General features: G+C 36.8%; 4 protein-coding genes across 9 annotated transcripts in view; 1 reads left to right on the top strand and 3 right to left on the bottom strand.

The window, feature by feature from the left end:
• Nedd4 overlaps positions 1 to 12,137 on the bottom strand; it is a 28,019-nt gene extending 15,882 nt beyond the window's left edge. Inside the window, exons 1-6 of one of the 6 annotated variants that reach the window (XM_049845381.2) lie at positions 11,776 to 12,137; positions 6,775 to 6,854; positions 2,588 to 2,669; positions 2,406 to 2,444; positions 1,892 to 2,055; positions 94 to 235 (exon numbers count right to left, since the gene is read on the bottom strand). In XM_049845381.2, the coding sequence (XP_049701338.2) occupies positions 94 to 235; positions 1,892 to 2,055; positions 2,406 to 2,444; positions 2,588 to 2,669; positions 6,775 to 6,854; positions 11,776 to 11,943 (675 nt within the window). In that variant the 5' untranslated portion in view covers positions 11,944 to 12,137. Of the gene's footprint in view, positions 1 to 93; positions 236 to 1,885; positions 2,056 to 2,405; positions 2,445 to 2,587; positions 2,670 to 6,774; positions 6,855 to 10,778; positions 10,818 to 10,903; positions 11,294 to 11,775 lie in introns of those variants that run through there. The other 5 variants (XM_049845380.2, XM_049845383.2, XM_049845386.2 and 2 more) reach the window with 5 other exon arrangements.
• Positions 12,138 to 15,099: 2,962 nt separating this feature from the next.
• On the top strand, positions 15,100 to 22,315 carry LOC110379958 (CCR4-NOT transcription complex subunit 11). The gene is made up of 10 exons (XM_021339803.3): positions 15,100 to 15,259; positions 15,343 to 15,434; positions 15,672 to 15,895; positions 16,254 to 16,414; positions 17,924 to 18,071; positions 18,769 to 18,906; positions 19,211 to 19,405; positions 19,780 to 19,919; positions 20,305 to 20,470; positions 20,944 to 22,315. The coding sequence occupies exons 1-10, from the start codon at positions 15,216 to 15,218 to the stop codon at positions 21,073 to 21,075; spliced, it is 1,440 nt and encodes a 479-aa protein (XP_021195478.2). The 5' UTR covers positions 15,100 to 15,215; the 3' UTR covers positions 21,076 to 22,315.
• On the bottom strand, positions 22,311 to 23,179 carry LOC110379959 (acyl-CoA-binding domain-containing protein 6). The gene has a single exon (XM_021339804.3). The coding sequence runs from the start codon at positions 23,177 to 23,179 to the stop codon at positions 22,412 to 22,414; it is 768 nt and encodes a 255-aa protein (XP_021195479.3). The 3' UTR covers positions 22,311 to 22,411.
• On the bottom strand, positions 22,311 to 24,169 carry LOC110379977 (histone-arginine methyltransferase METTL23). The gene has a single exon (XM_021339823.3). It carries the CDS (start codon positions 24,167 to 24,169, stop codon positions 23,474 to 23,476), a length of 696 nt encoding a protein of 231 aa, XP_021195498.1. The 3' UTR covers positions 22,311 to 23,473.
• Positions 24,170 to 24,389: the final 220 nt, after the last annotated feature.

The raw sequence follows: 24,389 nt of genomic DNA, 5'->3' as shown, positions 1-24,389 counted from the left end.
AGGGTTGCGGTAACTCGAACACAAACAATTCCGCATCCCTTATAATAATCCCCCCTTTACTTAAAGCCACAAGTAATACAACAGTATGCTCACCGGCTGCACGACGCCCTGCTGCGGCGAGGGCTCGACGAGCTCCCAGTCGTCAGCAGGCTCCCCCCCCTCGGTGCCGGGCTCGCCCACCCGCCCCACCAGCGCGTGGTACACCTCGATGTAGCCGCGGACTCGCGACCGCGCACTGTCATGTGTAAGGTACTATTGTAAGTTAAGGTTGGGGTGTGTTGATGCTTAGAGAATTTGGGAAGAAGTGATACATAGAAACGATATGAATTTGGTGGAGGGAGACAGTAATAAAATGTCTGTCTTAAGGTATATAGAGATAGAACATTGTATGTAGCGTACCTCATGGTGCACAATAGGCTAAATTCTCAAATATGTCGATAAGGTGCACAATCCACGTAGGCCAGTTTTGAATACACTGTTTACCATTACTTACTGAATATTTTATTTATTTAGGGAATTTAAATTGCCTGATCTTTATAAAGCACATATATAGCTTCTGGTCTAGCTAAGACAGCAGAACATCGAACTTTCTTCTCGTGCAAAAAGGACGTAAGTGCACAAAGATTGACTATACCCACACTTACGTCGTTTTTACATGTGCCGACAAAAATATGTGTTCTTCAAATTACTCATAAAACAAAACACTTCAAGCACACAGTTCTAGCAGGGGAGGTAGTCACAAGCTCTAATACATTTAAGGGGATTACTTAAACAACATTTATACTGTGTGTTGCCTGTAAAAAAGCACATTTCAACTCGCTTAGCTGGTTAAAACTTAAATCAAGAAAAATCTTCAGAAATCGTGTAGACTGCAGGTAAACTAATTTAATATCTCTTGATAAATTATGAAAATCTGCCAGATGACTTATAATATAGAGTTGTAACAACAGCCGTGGATGACAAATCCAAGAATATTGCCCCATTTAGGGAATCGAACCCACGAGTCTGTTCAAAGCAGTCTCATCTGGCCACTGGACTAACGAGGCAATCAAAAAACCACTTATAGCTTGATAGACTCGCCTTTATCTGTCTTTCTGCATTCTACAGAACTGCATTACTGAACAACAAAACCAATTACGCTGAAAATAAGACTCAAAATCGCACTCAAAAAAGTTAGGCACTAACACACTCAAACACACGCATAAAACCTGTTGTTAAACACGGCACACACACAAACAAATAAATATAAAGAAGAAAATACCTGGACAGTTAGATCGGGGAGCTAAAATTAATTAGGATGATTCATACTGCTTCGAGGAACTAGATATATCTTATCAAGTGTACCTAAATACTTCGAATTGCAATGTTTATGTAACTGGATATTAATATCCGGTATGAGTAAAGGTTATGTTTTAAGCTAATCATTGTTAGTTGGTGTTTTTTTATCATACAGCTCCTGTAAGTTGTTCAAAAATGTGAATGAGAGATAATACGATGTTTGTTTGCTAAGCCATTTCGTTTTCATTTAAAAATTAAGCTACTAACTAAATCGATTATATTATATTTGTTTAACAATGTGTCACAATATGAGTTTATCTTTGCATAATATAGAAATAATCTACAATTTTGTTGAGTACAGTTACAATAATTTACAAAATTATGTTATCAGTATGAACTTTATAAATTGACAATTATATCCACTCAAGGATTTAAAGCCTGTTTACTAAAACAATACAAGACTATACATTTTTATTTACTTCTAACTTATCTATTCTCTTAACACAGGCCTTAAACCCGCAGCACAAATCATCCTACAGCTAAAAAAGGGACAGAAAAAAAATAATAAAAAAAACGAAGCCCACGACATGCTTAGAGTATTACTTACACGGACCTGCGTGGACGCAAGGGGTACTTAACGACGTTGGGTCGGGCCGCCGCAGCTGTCTCCGTGGGCACGGTGGAGAGAGGTACCTCCACCATGCCGAGGAAGTCATCGCGAGTCAGTCGGTTCTCGTCGAAGACTTGGATTAGCAGCTTGTGCTCTTGGGGTTTTACCTGCGGGGAAAAGGCTTGTTAAGTTGTTTCTTTGCAGGTTTATTTGTTTCTTCGGTTTAAGACTATAGCCGAATAACATTAAATTAACACATATGTCCTAAATTGACATTCCCTGTTTTTCTAACTAATATAAAAAAAACGTTTAAAGATGCATGCATCCTACATTTGTTTTTAACTGTCGTTCTCATTAATAGTGGACATTTTGCGTTTTTTTATGCAATACTCTTGACAATTTGGATGAAAAATGAGATAAGTACCTCCGAAATACGTCCTCAGATATGTTCCGAATAAGTTAACGGCATCTCATATAGGTATTAATATAATAAATTGAAATTACAAAGATTACTTACCCTAAATACAAACTCCTGATTCCATGTGGGGTTTAATGTCTGAAATAATTCAAAACCAGCCATGAGACAACTTATTCTTTAAACATTATGTACACTACACGTCAAACACGTTATTTCGTCTATCAGGGTGCACCATATTTGGTCGACAACAGGCTAAAGAAGCTCATGTTAGGATAACGTACCTTTTTCTTGGTTTTGGTGAGAAACGTCTCAATGGTGACGTCCCCATCGACCTTCTGTAGCTCCACCCGCACATAAGGATCGCTGGAACATACAAAATATATCCATTATTATTGAACAATTTCTATAAGCAAAGAATTGAGACACCCAAAATGGTTCCGGAAACCATTATGACCATTTTCGCACATTTCTAGGCACCCTTTTATTTTAAAAGCTTGAAAAATTCCATAACTTTAGATATTTGACAAGTTTATTTGCTTCGGAATATTCGAATAATGCAATAAATGTTGATTTTGAATGCAAGCTAATACGTTGACTTTATTCATGACACGATTTGCATTTAGTATCAAAGACAAATTCGAATGTATCGTGACTTTAATACCACTATGGTTAGCTTCAACTTTACTAGAATTACTTCAATAAAACAAAATATCCAAATCGCAATATCAATGGTGCAGGATATTTTCAAGAGCCAGTAAACATTGTTCTTTTTCATTCTAGCGTAACTTATAGTCAGCGCTTCACTTAGAAAAGTCACTCGTGCGTAATTATTATCACGATTCCAAGACCATGGTGAGGCGAAGCTGGTTAATTTCCCGTACAATATATTCCGTAGTAAAGTTTAAAGTATTTTATTGTATGGAAAACCCCCATAATGTACTTTGAACAGTTGTTCACACGAACGACCTCTATACTCCGGTCAGTCATCGAATATCTGAGAATAATTTATACTGGAAAAGTTTGAGTTTGTCGTAACTCTAATTTCAACACGCTCGTTGGCTTTACCTAGCATTTGTGATGTTTTAATAGGAATACTATTAAAACGAGATTAACCCCCAAGGAATCCTACCAAAGATAATAAAAAACAGTGAGACGAAATGGTTTAGGATAAAAAGTTGCTACCACCGCATGATATAGATATCTAAGTTACACAACAGCTTTTTCTAATGACTCTGGTTGTCATACTAGTTTTACAAATGTGATCTCAACTATGAGTCAAACTAATGAATGATTAACATCTTTGCATAAACCCTTAAAATTGTAAGTACGAGTTGAGATAAACTGATAAAGGTACGTAGACTACTTGAAGGGGACAATTAATGAAAAATCCCCCTCATATCAGGCACAATCTAGTCTATACAATGAGTGTCCTTATCGGCAAACACAAGTATGCGTAGTAAGTTGGTTTTACGGGTTTTAGAGAAATCTATCAACTAGTGGGTAAGCATGCCATCCTAACATAGAACATATGGATCCCAAATCGTGATAAACTGGAGGTCAGCCACGGCTAAGCTCGGGGTAGATGCATATGTAATGTTTCTCTTTCTTCTCACGAATCAAACTATGAATTCGCAAAATCCACATGAAGTTTTTCAGTAGTTTTTGAGTTTAACGAGAGCCAATGGACAGGTTGGATGGAACACTTTGTTTTGCAATTGTTAAAAGATATAATAAGAAAAGATAAAACATAGAATAAGATACCAGAGCAGGCATTAAGTACATACATATGAATCAATGAATTACCAATGAAGCACGAACTTCCTTTATTAGAAAACTTTTTATCTCTATTACGACCGATATTAAGTGCGCGGTATGTTGAGGTTTAGTACAATCAAGATTATTAAACTATTGTTTAAAGACTGATATAAATCAACAAGGTGTAATGAATGAGCATTTTGAGTTTTGACTAATACATCAAATATTCTGTTTCGCATGCAGATTTCGTGTGCAGAAATTATGAACTAATGTCTGAAAAATTCGAAGAATTGGTCCTTATTGGGGATCAAAACTTTGGTAACACTAGCTGTATAACCAGGATACAGGCGCTGAATAATTTGGCATTTAATATTCGAATTTTAAACTAATATGTTGCCTACCCTCTCCAAATCAGGGATGGTTGGCTTTCGTTGAGAGAGGCCTAGGTTCAACAGTGGACGGTAATTGGCTGATATGATCATAAAAGTAGGTAACTTGTATTAAAAAAAATCATTTTCCTTCCTTATACCTACCTATCTCTGAAAAATTTCTGAGCTTCAATACTATTACTCAAAAACCGTCTACGAAGCATAAAAGAGGTAATAACAAGGCTTACACCCACACGTTAGCGTGACGTCACTAATTCCGAGGATTTGACCGTCTCACGTGAAAGCACCTCTCGTTATATGACCGCCATTAGCAATATGATTCTAGGAGGCTAATGATAGGCGATGTGTGAACATTTGTACCGTTTGGATGTAATTAGGCTCATTTTATTGTTAAAGGATAATGATCATTGGGAATCAGCAGTACCTTTGTACTATTTTAGGTTCTTATTTATTATTTCGTGTGTTTACTGTGTACATACTTAAATGGTTAAATAAATAAATAAATGTTTTGTTATAGGATGGTTAGTTGGATAAAAGTTAAGAGTATGTAACATAAATCTGTAGATATCGAATTCTTCTTTATATTTTTCCTGCCTTGTCAATGAGTTATTTGGTGGGTCTATAAAAGGTGAATAATTAGCAATATTGATTTTAATTGGAACTATTTTTTTTTCGCAGAAATAATAATTTGAGATTCATTTTGAATATATTTTTAATTCTCTGAATAACATAATGTTATACTAGAATTAATTTTAGACAGATTCTTAAATAGTTATTTTATAATTTTCCTCATCTTCAAATTCAAGAATTTTACTTAATTATGACGTAATCATATAAAAAGACATTTGACTTTGGAATTTTCCGTGTTACAAATCAAAGAACCACAAGTAGACTACCTTTGTGGTCAGAAATTCAAACTTTTCCATACTTTTCCTGTTTTAAAATGTACTAAAATCCCCGACTAATAACCCGTAGGTACGAGTAATATGGAGTATATTAATAAATGTGTGAGTCAGTCTGAACTCGGCGCCCATCAATTTGGTGACAATTGACTATCAAGGAGACGAGCGCGTGCAGAACTAAATCTCAACGTTTGGAATCACACTGATTTGTGTTTGACTTGGAAGATTTATATCTCAACAAAGTACATAAAAGTTACCATTCATATATCTCACCTCGAGCCATCACACTTATGTTTGTTTTTTGTAGCATACGAAAAAAAAAAATACAAACATTCGAATTGAGAACCCTCTCCTTTTCGGGAAGTAGTTTAATGAACCCTAGCGCGATGGAACCCTGACAGGATTCTATCAATGTAATGCATAGGATTGCAGCTTTTTACATATGCGATATCAATAACGGTACGGGAACTTTTAGTGCAGTAATCCAACATGCAGTTGGGCTGATTTATAGCGATTCTGCTATTGTTATAAACTATACCAGCAGTAACGAGTAATCAACCGTGCAAAAATTATGAGCAATAATAATATATGGGCGTATATTAGGGATAGGGACTTCCCCGCCCACAATACCTTTTTTTGTGGGAAATCATCAAATAACCCGCCCCGCTGTGGATGCAGCATCCCTCACGCTCAAGTGTCAGAACCGTGCACGCGTGTTTCAGGTCTCAGACTTTTAAGAAACTGACTAAAACCCGTAAGACTACTTCTGGAACCTTTTATGTACCTACCAGGGCCCCGGCAACTCATTCGAACGAACCCTAAGCCCTAGCGCCAATAATATCCTGCCGATGGCTTTGGAAAGCTACGTTGGTACAACTAACGGTGAACAGCTGTTTACAGTTGATCAGCCTGTTATCGGCAAACAGGCCGAAAAGGATTTTCCGCTATAGGAACAATGATTCATGATTCCGTTGCATTCTTTTGCCCAATAAAACTGAAGATCCGCTTCCGAATTTGGAATGCGGAACGAATTATTTATTTATCTTATCATTTGTTTATTGCTTTATTTAGATAATTATTTTATTTCCCTCAATTTCTGAAAATTTTAACATTTTTCCCTCCCAAATGTTGATGAACTTCAACTTACACTAGAGTAATTTTTGTTATTTTCGCCATTTCATGAATGGGTTATATTGTATGCGGTCACGCCGAATGCCATATCGATCACTACTGTCTCGTATGTACGTGTGTAATAAATATAGTCGATACTTTATGTGCCTTTTAAAGTCTTACATCTAACAAGTGCCCTGAGATTTATTCGACGTTAGTGCGTGTGTGTTTGTGTGCGTGCATGTGTGTGTGTGCGTGAGTGTTAAGTGCGTTTGTGAATAATATGAATTAATAACTAAACAATAAACTCACCTAGCACCAAATATATCCTTTTTAGCCAATGAGTAAGCCCCTACAATCCTCAGCCGAAGTAGGAAGCTATTCTCATCAGTCTGAAAACAAACAATTAACATATTTTAATAAATTACTATCCTAAAGTCAATAAACATTGTCTTCAGTATGACTAACAACATAAATAATCAATAATTGTCTGATAAAAAAATATAAATATGTAAAGTTAAATGTCATGTTGATAAAAATGGCTGGTTGTAACATATTGCTAGAACTTATCATAATAGTATTCATTAGACAACGCCCATTGTATCAATGACAATTTTCTAATTACGACATATTTTCGTCATCTGCATCATCAATATTGGAAAATCCTATGTATGATAATTAAAATGTAAAACATCTTTGGCTGTTTAAAATCCAGAGAGTTTAGCAACCAGTCATACAAAGGAGGTGATTGGAGTTGCCCGCGTAAGTAGGTTGAAGAGGTCAGATGAGCCTTTCAAACGTTTCCTTGTGAAGACACAGCCATAAAAACGCTTTATAATTCATCATCCTCCAAGCCTTTTTCCCAACTATGTTGGGGTCGGCTTCCAGTCTAACCGGATGTAGCCGAGTACCAGTGTTTTACAAGGAGTGACTGCCCTATCTGACCTTCTCAACCCAGTTACCCGGGCAACCCAATACCCCTTGGTCAGACTGGTGGCAGAATTACTGGCTTTGAAAAACGCTTTATGATTCTTATTAAAAAATTACCGCATCGTCACTAAACATACTATATTTATAACATACATAAAATCCCATGGGGGTAAGGCAGACTAACAAAGGGCGTAGGACATATTTATTGTTATTGTTCTAGTATCAAACATATGGTTCCTAGGCTAATTAAATTAGCAGCTTGCTTTTCCCTTAAGCAACACTAACACAATATAATGAGTGCCCTTGGGGAATTCAATTAAATATTAATAATACCTAGACTAGTATTATGTCTAGGAATATAGGTCACAATGTTTTTATTCCCAGTATGTATGTCCTTAAGTACTAATTAGAGTTATTGTGAAAGTATCCTTCACTATATACATGTGACATTTTCACAGCTGCTTTCTTTTTAAATAAAATTCACAATGACATTGGATGAAGAGGTTTTTTTCCTTACTACTCAACTCTCAAGCATTTTCTCAACTATGTTGGGGGTTGGCTTCCAGTCTAACAGGATGCAGCTGAGCATCAATATTTTGTACTATTCAGTTGTAACTATTGGGCCCCCCCATAAATAAAATGTAATGAGGGTTTTTGTCAAGGATGTTGTATGGTTGTGTGTTGTAATGAAATGAAATGAAATGAAATTTATTTATTTGCTAGAATATAGGTACATTATGATGGTAAATATAATAACAAAAAATGGTTTCACTATATTCGACTTATAAATTAGTCATGCAAATATTTAAGTTTTCCTATAATCTAATAGCTAAATTTCTATTATAATTCTATTTCTCCTCTAGGTATTCTTTAACTGTATAAAAACATTTGTCAATAAGCCAATTTCTGAGGGACTTCTTAAATTTACTCATAGGTAGTTCTTTAATGCGAGATGGTAGCTTATTGTATATTCGAATGCACATTGGGTAACAATTTCTACGGTACAATTCAGTTCTCATCGATGGTAAATTTAATTTATTTGGGAATCTACAGTTAAATGTGCATTCATCACCAAGTTTATTAAACATAATATCTTCATATGATTTAGTAAATTTACAAACTTCCTCTATATAAATGCAAGCAAGTGTTAGGATTTTTAGCTTTTTGAAAAGCGGTTTGCATGATGTCAAATTATCCACATTACAAATCGCTCGAATACATCGTTTTTGTGAGATAAAAACTCTGCCAACATGCACCGAGTTTCCCCATATTAAGATGCCATATCTTAATACTGATGCGACATATGCATGGTAGGCTTGCATAGTCGCCTGTTTTGTGGAAACATTACCTAATCGCCACAAAGCGTAAGCAAATCTGTCGATTTTTCCGCACACTTTTTCCACATGACCGCTCCACGAACATCGTTCATCGAGCACTATTCCTAGGAAGGTGGTTTTGTCCGTTTTTTTTAGTTGTTTTTCATTTAATTTTAAGTTTAGGCTCGTTCCAGTTGCATCTTTGTTGTAAAATTGTATGTAATTTGTTTTGTCTACATTAGGTTTTAAATTATTATTTTCCATCCATTTCGCTATTTCATTTATTGTAGTGTTAATTTCATGCTCATAATTATTATCAAATTTAGGTATAGTTACCGATACATCGTCAGCAAAAAGTGTGCAGGTATAGTCGGTTACATCTGGGAGATCATTTATATAAATGAGAAAAAGTAATGGTCCCAAAATGCTACCCTGCGGAACCCCGAATTTATTTTCAATTTGCGTGCTTTGGCAGGTAGACCAATTTAGATCGTGGCCCTTACTTTCTATTTCAACAAATTGTGATCTATTTGTGAGATAGCTTTTAATCCAATTGTAAGCACTGTATGTGCTTAATTTAATCCAATTGTAAGCACTGTACGTGTATGTACTATACAGTGTTTTTATCTCACATATGATTTCCTTCTGTATATGTTTTGAAATATGTATTTCCTGATACTTCCTACTTGCAGTCCAACATTGATACTAGTTGCCACAAGACTAGGTGAGGGTAATGATAGAGCACCAGAATTTATGTTGCAATTCAGAAAAAGTCTGCCTGGCAGTGAACACTTATTAAATACTTGGAAGATTAAGTTCTAAACTCATATAGCTAGAAACAAAAAAAAACAAATGCTTTAATCAGCTATGAAGTTATCTACATTTCATCAAATATGAAATTCATCTCCATTATTGATTAATTAAATGATATTTTACATAAGTTTTAATGTAATAACAAGTGCTACAGTTTGCCAGTGTTTCAGAATTGGCACTTAACAGTGACCTGACCTTGAACCTCACCTTTCAATAAGCTCATAAGTACATACGCACTAAGAATGATTAAATACATTTTGTAAAAAACTATCGGTAAAGGAATTATTGTATTAGTAATTATTCATTATTCAGCGTTTACAAGGAAAATTAAGTTGAAGTATTAATTTAATTAATTACTTTAATGAAGTTATTTGTATGCAATTTATGGAGGTATTATGATAGGTTTTCTTAGAAATAATGGTAGAAGTGGCTAATCCTGTGTAAAATCAATTTTAACTTTGTTGTTTTTAAAATGAAAAGTAATTTATTCAAAGAATTTATATTTATATATGAAAGACAAGCCTCCAAAAACGCACTTCCCATTTCCAGTGTTTTTGCTGTGAAAAAGAAACAGTGGAGCTAACTCACCTGCAACACAATTCTGTCTGTAGGGTTTGCACTAAAGAGTGATACCCTGATTGGATTGCTAATTATCCTAAAGGTTTAGAACATTGTTCAGTGGTACAGAACATGTTTGAAGTATTAATCTCTAATCTGTTTCCAACTGGAATCCTATAAGAACATCATAACAGATGATAAAGTAGATAATACTGAATATTAAGAGAGCATTGACCTGTCTTTATTGTATCAATTATCTTCAAAAACATCTTTCCACATTCATTAAACTTGGGACACAATAGCAAAAAGTATTCATGTTTGTCATAAGATAAGACAATAAGTTATGGGATATTTTCTTCTAATAGAGAATTACATATGTATTATATACATTGATTGTGTTCAGAACATACATAAACGTTATTAGAAAGGCTTTGTTCTCATATATTGTGAAGTATCATGACTAATTCACTAACTAGTTACACAACACTAAAACCCTCAAAAACACTGGCTGACAAGAAACATATAGCTAGTATCAATATCACATTATTAGCTGCGGTAAGCACGTAACGCCAAGTTGAAGGGCAAACCTCGCTGCCACCAGCCAGCTACCACCAACACCAACTGAACATTACACTACACTATCACCAAACTTTACAACAATATTGTCATGCAAAAACGCTAATGAATAAATTAAACCACCTCGTTCCGCAAAATAAAACGCATTAAAATGTTAATCGTGCACAAGGACATGTATGTATTATCGATAAATAATAAGACTCACGAGAAATGTAACAACCATAGAAATAACAGTTTATGCAACTTACACGAGTGTCCGACTGCCAAGCCATCACCCATGTGAAAATATACTAATAATTAAGTAAAATTAGACACGATTCACATTCCTATAGCGACGTATCGGTTGAAAACAACTCTTTGCAAAATAATAGTGACACGTTCCTCTAATTGTTGTTCGCCACTATATTACAAAGTTTTCTACAGTTTATCAACATTAGTAACACTTGTTATGGCGACAATATAAAAATCTAAACACCAAAACTGCAACAATTATCTAGAAATACGTGATACACAAATAAAAAAACTAAAATATCACGGGGGATAATAATTATTTTCTGTGACAGGCTGTGCATGACAGTTAGTCTTGCATTCCAGTTCACTCTGTATTTTGACGCATTGATCATGTCTCGGCTTTGTTACGCACACTAACTTATCTATGTAGTGCTGATTATTAATGCTTAAAAATGCAAATCGTTTGAAACGGACCGCGCCCCTATTTTCAAGTGATTCATTTGCGCATTACGCTTCTTGTTACGCAGCAAAACAAAATTTGTGACGTTTTTTTTATTTCCCTCTTCTCAATATAATTTCTGACCCATTTTATCAATTTTACATTCAACTCGTAAAGGGATTTATAGCTATAAGCCAATGCCAGTAGTTTAAAACTCTATTGATAAACAAAGCATCAGTCCAAATGTGACCAGCGTGGTCAGTAGTTGCCGGCTAGTTAGCAACCAACGAATCAACGAAGGAACGAGAGGGCAGTAAGATAAATAGCACATCTTACTTTACGCAGCCTGCTTCTTCTTAAAATATTCCTTATCGCAAAATTTAATGGTGTCATTTAAGTTGATCCTTTCCAATTCACCAACAACATAAATGATTATCATAAGGCTTATACCTGATACTGTAATGAATATCTTGGCTCAAATCTTGATAAGTTGTTTTGCATGCGCCGCAGTGACCAAGACGAAGATCTGCTCCTTTGACGAGATTCTCCCCCACCGGGATAATCGAATGGCCTTACGTTTTGCATCGACATTGCGGCAACGGAAGGGGGATGTATCATTTCTCACAAACAACAACAATACACTGCACCATCACTCATTAACGTTTATTTTTTTACATTATCACAATAAAACGTTTTATATTTACAAGGCGCGCTCACGGAAAGCAGTAAAGGTGGCGCTGTTGTGAGCCATATGACACTGTAATCTTATCAGGACAAGAAACTGGTATGATAAAAAGTGTGCGCTTACAATTAGCGTTTCGATGATAAATATTCGGTCAAGTCATGTGAAACGTACAGATTAATAGAGGTTTTTTAATTTATTTGTTTGATAACGGTATCGGCCGCTTATTCTAATTGAATGGTTTTGTTCACAGCTGGTGTCGGAGCTATTGTTATAAAGATGACGACGTGCTTGCGACATGTGTTTATTTCTTGTTTACTTTGAGAATGTGTGTTACCTCTACGTGCTAAATAGCCGAGAGTAGGTCAAAAGAGACATGCTTCGCTTGTTCCGACATATTGTAGCTGATAGTCATGTTCTTGTATTGTTAAATGAACTAGTTATGCGGGATTCACTTTAGGTATTTAGGTGCTATTTGCACTGGGCTTATCGTTACTGCATATGTAGTGGTAGGTTAAATATGATTAGTGTAATATTAATCTTTCTATAGGTAATTGGAGTGCAAGTCTCGATGGTGCATGACTATTTACTATCGCCCTATCGGTAACTTTATTGCAGTTGCACCAATGACTCCCACTTATTATAGGCTTAAGCCCCTAAGCAATGTTCAAACTGAAACACCACTGTTAATCAGTTAACTGTGAGAACATTGAATAGGTAAGTAGTCTGAAAAACTGTGGATAGTAGTTAACTGTTGATTACTCAAAGGCATCATAACACCTCTTCCAGTAACGTGGAGGCCTCCCCCGGAGAACGTAGGCCTACTCCCCAGTGAGCGCAAACGATCCCGGTCTTTCTTGGCCAGCTCCCATTCATCGACTGATCGACTTCAATAGCTTTGATTAAAAGTAATCACGACAGAATAACGAGGAGAAAAGACATAAAGCAGATAAAAAAGGCTACACCTGCTCTTACAGTGCAATCCAAAGTTATCTAATTTCAGAGATATCAAATATTTTGTGGCACAATGCGATATGAAATCATATTCATGTTGTGACCTATAAGAGATATAGCAGACTTAAAATCTACTGATGTAAGTGCATAAAAGTGCGTCTTCATCAGACTGAGTTTAATGTCCTTATGTCCAGACAGGAAGATATGCTAAAGTCATCGTTCAATATTTACGATATCATTATCCGTAGACAAATTATTCTTTGTTTAGGAATATTTATTGTTTCAAAGATTAGATAACGATCAAAACAAACCTAAAGTGCACCCTTTGATAAGGACGAGCTAATATTATTGTGCATTTTGTTTATATATCGGTACTTATTCAAATAACGACATGATATAGCCCGTTGGTGCCTAATACAGGTATTATTTATTTGAATGCACTAGACTGAACTATTGCAAAATGCAGAGATAGTATAATTAATTAAAGGCGAACAACTTTATTGAAACTTCAGTCATTATTAAGCATCGATATACGTGTTATTAGGTTTCCGTCAATTGCACAAAGCGCCATTAAAGTTAAAACTTCATTAAATCTATTGCTACTAAAAGTGAGCTTATCAAAACCTCGGCTATTCCCTACTTCTAATTTATACCAAGAAGCGCAAGTCCTCACTGTGCGCCAAATTTACATTTTGCAAACTATACTTCACAAACTGAGTGACTTACCAGAGAACAGAAAAAAACACATAGCTCAGACTAGAAGAAAGCATGCGGTTTGTGAGACGGCTGCTATGAACACCTCATTTGCACAAAGATTTTTTCTTTACCGTGGTGCTATGTTGTTAAACAAAGTTAATAAAATAATTCCTTTTTCCAATAATTCCATAATGGAAAGCAAAAATAAAATTTATAAATGGTTGCAGACCCTTAATTACTCCGAAACTGAAAAAATCCTTGAGGTCCAAACATAAAATGAGGTTTCTTTTGCACTATTACATTACTATAATTAGTACACACCATACAGTATACACCATCACATAGACATACACACACACACACACACACACACACACACACACACACACACACACACACACACACACACACACACACACCCTGTCACACATATACACACAATCACACAGACACATAAAAAGTGTTTCACATGTTGACAATTGTTATAATGTTGTTAAATGGGGGGCCTGGAGATCTATAGTACAGGCTTCGGCTTAGTTTAGACTCCAGATCTCCCACAAATTACTAATTTTCCGTCAATTTGTCTTGTCAACTCTATAACTTGTTGTAATTTGTGGAGATGAAAAATAAACTGATTTGATTTGATTTGATTTGATTTGATTGCTAACACTTTTTATCTTGTTGACAAAGAAAGAGCCAGCAATATATTTAAAGAAGCTTTAACTTTAATGGAGCTTTGTGCAACTGGCGGTTTGATTGGACTCGTAGCAAAGAGCTTGGAATGTAGGTCAAGTGTTAGCTCCCCGTTGCAGGCCGTTGCTTCATAAATTTTAAGCATGTACCTACCTATTCGTTTTAGCTTGTGGATGCCTATAGTGCGTCATGGTCCGCCACCATACATTTTCCGAACGCGTTGTTGTACTAAAGGCGGACGGCTTTATATGTGAAGGATGAAAAAAATGTTCTAAAGAGCGCCAATTTAATTCAACTGAGCAATGTACAAACTTGCGAGCTATCATATTCACGCGCATGGACCCTTATTATACGTTGTTTTTTTTTTTAACGACGTTGAAAATCATCAGATGACCCCTCTCGCTGTGGGTTAGCAGCGGTGAGAGTCTCTCTTGACTAAAAACGGTCGTATTCCGTCGTACTACTTTTATGTACCAGGGCCGCGGTAACTCTTTCGAACAATTTAAATTGAGCCTTGGCCCTACTGGGCCCCGCTGGGATTGCTGACATTTATTTGGGGAGCGCGTGGAACAACGGTCACGGGTCCGTTGTGTATATTAAATGACCTCTGCGGTCCCTGTATTTGTATGCATTTTCCGATATCAGCAAATGGGTAGCTGTGCGCGGAAAGGAGTTAGATAAGAAGGATTTTGATACCGTTTTATGTATTTATTTAATCTGTATTTTCTGACAGACTTCAAAAGAATTGTGTCATTAGTGTCAAAGTTTGACGGAAGGGATGGTTGACGTTTTAATGTTTTGAAAATAAATAGTTTTTCAGATAAATATCAGTAAATAACTGCTTTTAACTCAATATCTAGCCAATATGTCGCAGCATTTGGTTAATGAAAATAGTAAATACATATTAGAGTAAGTTAAAAGTCATGTCATAATCTAACCTCTTTATTTCTATTACAATCGAGTTGATTTAAATTGTTTATTATTCTTTACAGCCTATTTTCAGAGCAGACCGTAGATCAACAAACACTAGATTCAATATGCACACAAGTGCAGAAGAAGTTTCCTAAATCAGACCATTTTAACTGTAAGTTTCTTTAAAAAATCTTAAATACACTACCATAAGGTGCACTTTGATGCAAACTTTCTGTGAACTTTTTCAAAGTTACATATCCATATTGGCAATGGTAAAACTGCCTATTCATCTTATAAGAATTTTACATTTTTATCCAATTGTTTTACGCTGAAAAAATCAAAGCTTCATTAATAAAAAAACATCTATACAAGAGAATATAATTGTTTATATAAACTTTTCACATTCCAGTATGTCTACTACTATCTTCACTCATCACCGGCGGGGACTTGTCCCTGCCTGGTCAGCGCGTGGTGGCCATAGCCATCCTGTTTGACGTGTACAAGCTGGACAATCCCTTTGCATCACTGTTCCTGCACCTGTTGGAAGGCAAGGCTGGTCTGACACCGCTGTTGCCCCAGGAGAGGCTTCTCATTGGACAGCTGCATGGCTTCCTGCCTGTTAATGTTAAAGATGTATGTATTAACAAGTGTGTATAAGAATATTTTGACAGGCTTACGAAGACTGGATTTGGATTTACAAAAGTATGTATGAAAAGTAATGAGGAATCTGTGGTACGTTCATATATTACTTATGTTATTTTATTAACTTTCTCCAATGTCTTTATAAAAGAAGTCTACCCGCTGTGCTCTGCCCCTTTTGACCTAGTGCTTACACTTTAATGTTTTTTAACAACCTGTATCAAAATTTTGTAATAATCTGCAGGCATATGATTAGTGTATGAAAGCAAAGTGTGTGTGTGTATTTCTTGGGAACTAATATAATAATTGGTTTTATCAGTTTTATGAATCACCATTTATGGTTAATTTCCAGGTGATGAAGAAGTCAGCCAAACAGGTGATGTTGACAGAAGTGTCCCCCAAAGACTTGGAGTTTGACTACTCCTCACTCTCCACAATAGTGTCGGAGAGAGTAGCAGACATGAGCTCCATGGCGCGAGCTGCTGCGCCCGCGCTCATACCTCTTAGTGATGGGTAAGATTATTATTTATATAATTTGTCTATTATTTATTTATTCATCAGAATGTTACTTGCACAATAGCAGACTGACATGTATGGAAGACGGCAACATGCTGACTACTTTCCACACTTGATAAAAAGTAGCCTACACACTTTCTCAGGCTCTAGATTAGCTGTATACCAAATGTCAGTGTTGTTAACCCTTAAATTGGCAGTGTACTCCACAAAAGACATTAACTTTTTTTAAATCGAATGTAGTACCAATCTTTAAAAAAATAAAAATTTTTGTTCTTTTTGGCTTGTCATTATTGTATATTTTGGTAGAAAAAATATTTGAATGTGGTTCCATTGAAAAATAGCTGTCAAATTCAAAATGTCTTAGAAGCGGTCTGGTGTATCCGGGTCACGGGTAAGTTTTTTGTGTTTTTCTACATTTTTTTGGACGGGACTTGTGGTTATTTGGCTTTAAATTGTATAGGAACATTATAAATAATATCAATCATTCGTAATTTTGTGTATAAATAATGTAATCGCAATTTTACAAGTTCATAACTGTGTATGTACTCCCTGAATACCGTTGCCAAGTACGTAGTGAAGTTCACAACATAAACTTTGGTATACACGGAGTACATTGCCTATTACTTAGAAATGCAAACTAGCCTTTGTTTGTTGGTTTTTATGTAAAATGACTTCAGTTGTGTTGTGAATTGTATGTCATACAGCATGTTCTTTTTCTTTTTCAGCAGTGCTTGAACCTGAAACGACCTAATTTAGCAGATATGCTTATATCTTTGCACCCGACCCCTTTCAAGACGTCGGCTCTTGAAAGGGGTCCGGTACATGGTGGAATTTTGGAAGGTGAAGGAGAAAATAATTCAGAAACCTACAGCTGAACGGCCGGTGGACAGTGTCAGAAAATGCTGTCGGATATTTTCCAGAAATAGCAGATAAGCAATCACGCTGTAGGTTTTGCAAAGATAGAAGAACTAAAGTTTTTTGCGTGAAATGCAATGTGCTCTTGTGTTTTATGGTAGGAGAAAGTAACAAAAGAAATTGCTTCCGCTAATCTCACACGCAATAAATACATATTATGTAGTTTGATAAGAATTATGATTAATAAAGTGAAGATTTTACTAAAATGTGTTTTATTCATATATTGGCAAAGTACTCCACGTAGTACGAACAGAAGAACCACTATAGTTGGCAACGTACTCCCCGGAGTACGTAGATTTTCGCGAAAACTGTAATAGGTAGATTTTTTTTTCGATTTTTTTCAGTCATCTGTCATCGTAATAAACCAGTAAATAACAAAAAAGAATTAAATTTTTGTAATAAATTGATTTGCCAATTTAAGGGTTAATAGATTTAGCAACTTAGGAGTAAAACCTTGACAGATAGAGTTACTTTGGCAAACATACTCGTAGCATAAGCTTTTTCTCCTTATGCGGGAGGAATATCCCTAGGGACGAAAGTGAAATCGCGTACGAGAGCTTCAGATATATTCTGTACTTCTGATGATTTCAGGAGCCCACCAAACCGCATGGCAATGAAGGAGCTATTAGAATCTCTAATATCAAATGACTACATGCCGCTGCATCGGACACTCAAAGCTTCAGGACCAATCCCACTGCCAACCTTCCTTATGGACACCACAGAAATTACTGCTGATAAGGTAAGACATTATCTTCTTTACCAGTAATTTTTGACATTTTAAAGTCAAATTATTGGTAAATGAACCTGTCCATCCCCTGGGCCCCGATTGTCCTAATTTTACTTAAGCGTCATACGATTCACGTTCGACTCGATTCGACTGAGATCCGATCCCGACTCGATTACGATTGAAGCGTATGTAGCATTCCGCTATTTTTTTCTTTGAAATAAACGTTTTTATCCTTTTCTGTCATTCAATAATGAATCATTTTGTCTGCAAATGATTTACGATTGCAAAATGATTGTACAGCAAACTACCGTATGAATCAAAATCACCAAAATAGCAGACCAATCGCACACCAATCAAATGTCAATCGAATACGATTGGTCTTTTATTAGTAGCAGAATGCCCGATATGGTTAAAACTGCTATTGCGATCATATTGCGATTCGATTTCTACTCGATTTTGACATTATTAACTTAGGAGAATCGGGCCCCTGTTCTATTTGATTCATGAATACTACTAGAGATACCCTAAATAAAACAAAGTTGTGTTAATTACACTACTATAACTCAAAAACTGATAAATCAATGTGGCTGAAAATTGGTGAGGTAAATCCTTTTTATCCCCATCTGTGTATGAGAAATACATAATTTCCTTAGAATGCAGGTAAATAATTACAGCACAGAAAATTACATAATTAGTTCATTCATTTCAGGCAGTATGGAAATGTCTAGTGAACCGAGGCGCGTACAACCCCCTGTATGACACAGACTACGAGGGGCTCATAGGCCTTCGCCCCGAGAAGCTCGACAAGCGACAGCACAACACGCAGCAGCCGCCACACAAACCTAAGGTAATCATATGAACCATTTACACCTCACACTTGTGCACACATTTACTTTAGTCTACACAAAATAACATTCATAAACTAAGGGGCCCTGGAGTTCTAGGATAGAGGCTTTGGCTTAGTTTAGACTCCAGATCTCCTACAAATTACCAACTGTATCCAATTATTGTCAGCTAATCTTTTGTAATTTAGTATGTAATTTGTGGAGGTAAATAAACACATTTTATTTTTTATTATATTTTTTTATGCTTAGGCCAAGTTTCAATGTGGCTGAAACATAGAGAATATATGACATAATTTTCGTTTACAGCCAGAAGAAAAAAAGGAGAAGTCTGAAGAGAAGAAAGTAGAAGAGAAGGAGAGCGGTAACGCGGTGGGCGAGGCGGCGTCGCTGACGGCGCTGGCGCTGAAGGGAGCCCTCAGCGTGCAGCACCAGCAGCGCCTGCTCGCGCTGCTCGACGCCGACCCGCTCAGGGTCTACGAGATCGGCGTCACGCCAACACAGGTACGCAGGTCTCTACAGACCTAGGTTATACATACCTACAGGTCTCGTCATACACACGTTTAAGCAAGCTTAAAAGTTGTTCAGAATCAAAAAGGCTTTTATCCAAGTAAGTAAGTAGGCTTAAAAAAGCATTTTTTAAGATCAAAATTTACACAAGATAGCCTCCAAAACGCCCGCCTTTCACCACATTCTATGTGATTTTGCTGGAAAGATAGTTCAAAGTTGTCTACTTCTTCTGTCCTGTTCCCAATTATTGTTGGGGTCGGCGCAATATGTCTCCCTCTTCCATTCTTCCTTGTCACTCGTCATACTGACACTCACTCCCAAAGTTGCACTAGTATACATGAATTGAAATGTATTACTTCGGCTTACAGTTACCGGAGCTGGTAGAGAACAACCCCATGGTAGCGATATCAGTGCTGCTGAAGCTGATCCACTCGCAGCACATCACCGAGTACTTCAGCGTGCTCGTCAACATGGAGATGTCGCTGCACTCCATGGAGGTCGTCAACAGGTCAGTAAGACACTCATTAGCTTAGAGCTGCCGGAGCTGGTGGAGAACAACCCCGTGGATATATAAAAAAAAACTGACTTCAATGATACATATACGAACCTAAAACTTTCTTCGAAGTCTGATTAGCCTTAAGCTGAAAACTGCATCAAAATCAGTTCAGCCAAACGTGAGATAATCGCGCACAAACATAAGTACATACTGGTGAAATTGAGAACCTCCTCTTTTAAGATGGTTAACAAAATATTGTTCAATTTACTTAAGGCCAGTTTCATAGGGACGGTTGATTATTTCGTCTTCGGTCGATTTAAAGCGTGAATTTTCGTGTAAAGGACTTATATAATTCATGTAACCTACTTAATCAACACATGTTTGCTTGTATCCCCAGACTAACAACATCAGTAGACTTACCCGTCGAGTTCGTGCACCTTTACATTAGCAACTGCATCTCGACATGCGAGACCATCCGCGACCGCTACATGCAGAACCGCCTCGTGCGGCTCGTCTGCGTCTTCCTGCAGTCGCTCATTAGGAACAAGATTATTAATGTTAAGGTAACAAAACATATATTAAAGGCAAAGGGTAATATTACATACAGCGTATAACGTATGCTCATGTTGCATTACCTAAGCCTTTACCTTTAGGTAACGTTAGGGTAACGTAACAAATTTAATAGGTAATGTGACTTACATTAACCTTGAGAGAAAGTTAAGGTAATGTAACATACAGTATATATTAGATTTGTTTGTGGTAATGTCAGGGTAATGTGGCATACAACCAACATTCCATTTGTGGAAATATGACATACATTTAAGGAAACGTTAAGGTAATGTTACATGAAATGAAATGAAATCGTTTATTTTGCAAGTTGGACATTACATCACTTTTACACGTCATTTAAATTACAGAATTCATTCATTAAGCGTTAAGATTCGTTAGGGTAATTAAACATTCAACATACCTTAACTTTAGGGTAATCTAACATATTTAGCGAGAACTATACATTAAATACCACCTTTAATTTCAGGAACTATTCATAGAAGTGGAAGCATTCTGCGTAGAATTCTCCCGCATCAGGGAAGCTGCGGCCCTGTTCAGATTGCTCAAACAACTGGACTCGGGCGACGGACTGGCGCACAAAGATACCAAGGACAACTAGCATAGGGTTCGTACAAGGAAGCGATATATTAGAAGTGTTTCATGATAGTAGTCACTGACAGTCGACTTGATGGCAAGTTAATAAGTGAGTGTAAACGAGGCATAAGTTAGTTTGGTAAGACTTGAACAACTAGAGGCCTATGCTCGTATTGGACTGCTACTTTTTTACATTAAATATTAATAATTTATTTTAAATAAAAAATGTTGAGGGATTTGACTTCTTGAAGTCTTATGGAAAAAACCTGTTTACATAATTCATTGAAACAATTATATGTAACCGTATCGGCGCGGGCGCACACACAGGTCTTGTCGACTGTTGTGATAGTTTCGTAAAGGGACAGAATACTAGTTAAACGAGGTTTTGAAAAAACGAAGCAGACCATAAAATTGCTATATTTTAAAAAATGGTTTCTTGCCAAATATATACTTTTCAAAACTTGTATGCTGTAATTCTACTAGGTACATAAAATAGTAATATAGTAAGTACATATATTTTTCCAATATAAACCTAGATCTTTTTATACCTTTGTAATAAATAAGTAGTGCACAAAATAATAAACTCATCCAATAAATTATCAATAGTTACTAAGTAGTATGTGATGTACATAATATTAAACAGACAGAAGCCACAAATATGGAAAACTGTAGGTACACATTTAGTACTTAAACATTATAGAATTACAGTTTCACCTTTTTTTTTAATAAAGGCAACAATTTGCTTGATGAGCCTGTTAAGTACCTATTCGTTTATCAACCATATTTGCGCGTGAATTCTTCTTATTCGTTACTACATCAAAACCTTAAATAAAATGTGAATGTCCTGTTATCCTATTTAAAATAATGACTGATTAACTAAGTAGAAACCTAAAAACAATGAGACGCATGGAAATTGAAATTACATATAATATTGTACTGATAGTATTTCTTCTGTAAATGTAAGAACGCTAATTAAAAAGTTATTGATGCGTGCAGGAAATATAATGAGTTTCCATTGCTATGTAAATATTATACTTGTGTGTTTTTGAATCAAGATTGATTTAGGTATATGGAAGTAAAAGGATTTATTTGTTATATTTTCTACTACAAATGTATGAGTATGACCATCTGACAGGTTATAAGCCGTAATATATAAAATACTTAAGTAAATTGCATAAATGCAGATGTCAAGTACCTATAACTATTTCTCCTATTTATCTGTTAAAGTGTGTTGTGTAAGTTGGCAATAAAACATACAAAAAATATTCAAAGTTTATTATTATGAATAACTACAATAACCCAATATTAATTCTAACTAAAACTGGTACGGGCATACCAATGGATGACAGACATTACTTAATCTACGTAGCACCTTCCAGAATTTTCCTTATTTCATCATCAGCAGCCAAGTCCAATGGAGTACAGTCGTCCTCATCTTTTAGCAGAGAAGCACCAGCTTTGAGTAATATCCTGGTGGACTCCACGTGGCCACAGGACGCAGCATAATGTAAAGCAGTCTGACCACACTCATCTGCTGCATCTACTGGGCATCCTCCATCTAAAGCTGCTTGTAAAGCCTTTGTGGCATTGCGGTCAGTGGCCCAGTGCAGCGCGGTCAGACCATCGTCATCCTTCTCATGACGAAGTTCAGGATGCTCGGCAAGTAGTTGCGTGACGCGCTCGGCACAGTTCTCTCGCGCCGCATCCAATATAGACAGTTCATTATGTATTAGTTCAGGCTCTGGGGATTTGCGCATGGAAGACACTGCTATCCAGGTTTCCTTCACACCTAATTCTTTTTCAGTAGAAAGATCTGTCAGTTCTGGTGCATACTTCTGCACTAAGGTGATATACTTTTGTTTAGCCTCATCACTGGGTAAGTCACCAAGAGATCTCCAGGCCTCCCACTTCCTGCGACCCCTGCCGTCCAGCCAGCCAGGCTTTGGAACATTGCATTTGCCTTCAGTTCCTTGTTTGTACAGACCATAAAGTTCTAAAAGTTGGTTGTTATCTAATGAGCTTGTTAACTTCCTAACATGGTCAGCTGCTTTGTTAAAAGATATCTCTAAAGGAGACAACTCTTCATCTGAAAAGTCAGAGTCAGGGAAATCTGGAAGTGCTTCAGCCATTGTAAATGCTAACTAAATATGGCAGTGTGTATCTAATTATTTTGGACTTGAACAGTCAAGTTCAATCCTTCTAAAGTGTGTACTTGCTTGTTAGTAGCATCGGCAGCAGCAGAGGGACTCACAAACTCGATGAACCCATAGCCCTTGCTGAGACCTGTAGAGCGGTCAAACACTACTCTAGCACTCTGTATTGGTCCAAACTGTGCAAAGTACTCTTTGAGCTGTCGATGACCTACAGTCCAGGGCAGATTGCCTACGTACAGGCGAGCTGCTCTCGCTGTGCTGGCCATAACCTTAAACTGCAACTATTTCAAGTAAATGCAAAGATCGGTCGCCAACTAGTGACCTGTAGTCCACACCTGAGCTCTCACTCAGAGAATCCAAGTCCAGCAGAGCTCCCTTCAGTCCCCACTTCTTCAGCAGAGCCTCAATGGACCAGTCCGCGCTGCGTTCCTGGTAAGAACATAAAAAGCGGGCGTCAGTGCCGTCTAGCAGGTAAGCGACTGTCGATAACACCTCCTCAAACTGAGAGGGCTCGTAAAAACAATCTGAAGCTAATAACAGATCTACTGGTCGCAGTGAATGAACCTCTGATAAGAATAGTCCCCAGGCGAGTCCTAGGATCTTTACGTCGCGATTGGGAACTAGACCATTGGCCTCACAACACGCAGACAGGTGCCTCAGGGACCTGGGCAAGGCAACGCTGTCGGTGAGCGTAACACGGGCGCCGCACTTGGCGGCTAGGATTCCTGGCAAGCCGGTCCCGCAGCCCAGCTCGAGTACGCGGAGTCCGCGTAAATGGCGTCTTTGTGTCCACAAATACCAGGCTAATAAGGGTGCCGACGGCCACGTGTAGAACGAGTAGCCTGCCGTGAGAAGCTCTGGTATAACTATCTCCAAATATTCACCTCGAGAGTCGCCTTTGCTTGATGACTTGCCACGAAACACAAACTTCTTCAGCTGACCACTTACAGACCTACCATCGCTCATTGCATAAGCATTCCTTGTGATAAATAAGGAAATTTTATTTTTCGATGCCGAATACTATGTCGTCGTAAAGTCAGCCGTCAAATTTAATGTTGTCAGTTAAAAAACTACGGTCAACAAGTTACAAAATGTATTTTGTTTTCCGTACCTACGTATTATAACGCAGAAATCGACTTTGTACCTGATTAAAATCGTGATAGGTTTTAATTTATATTTATAGTAT

This window comes from Helicoverpa armigera, chromosome 15 (assembly GCF_030705265.1).
Source record: "Helicoverpa armigera isolate CAAS_96S chromosome 15, ASM3070526v1, whole genome shotgun sequence".
Taxonomy (NCBI): Eukaryota; Metazoa; Arthropoda; class Insecta; order Lepidoptera; family Noctuidae; genus Helicoverpa; species Helicoverpa armigera.
The sequence above is the reverse complement of the archived record's forward strand: the minus strand, read 5'-3'. Positions and strand labels throughout refer to the sequence as shown.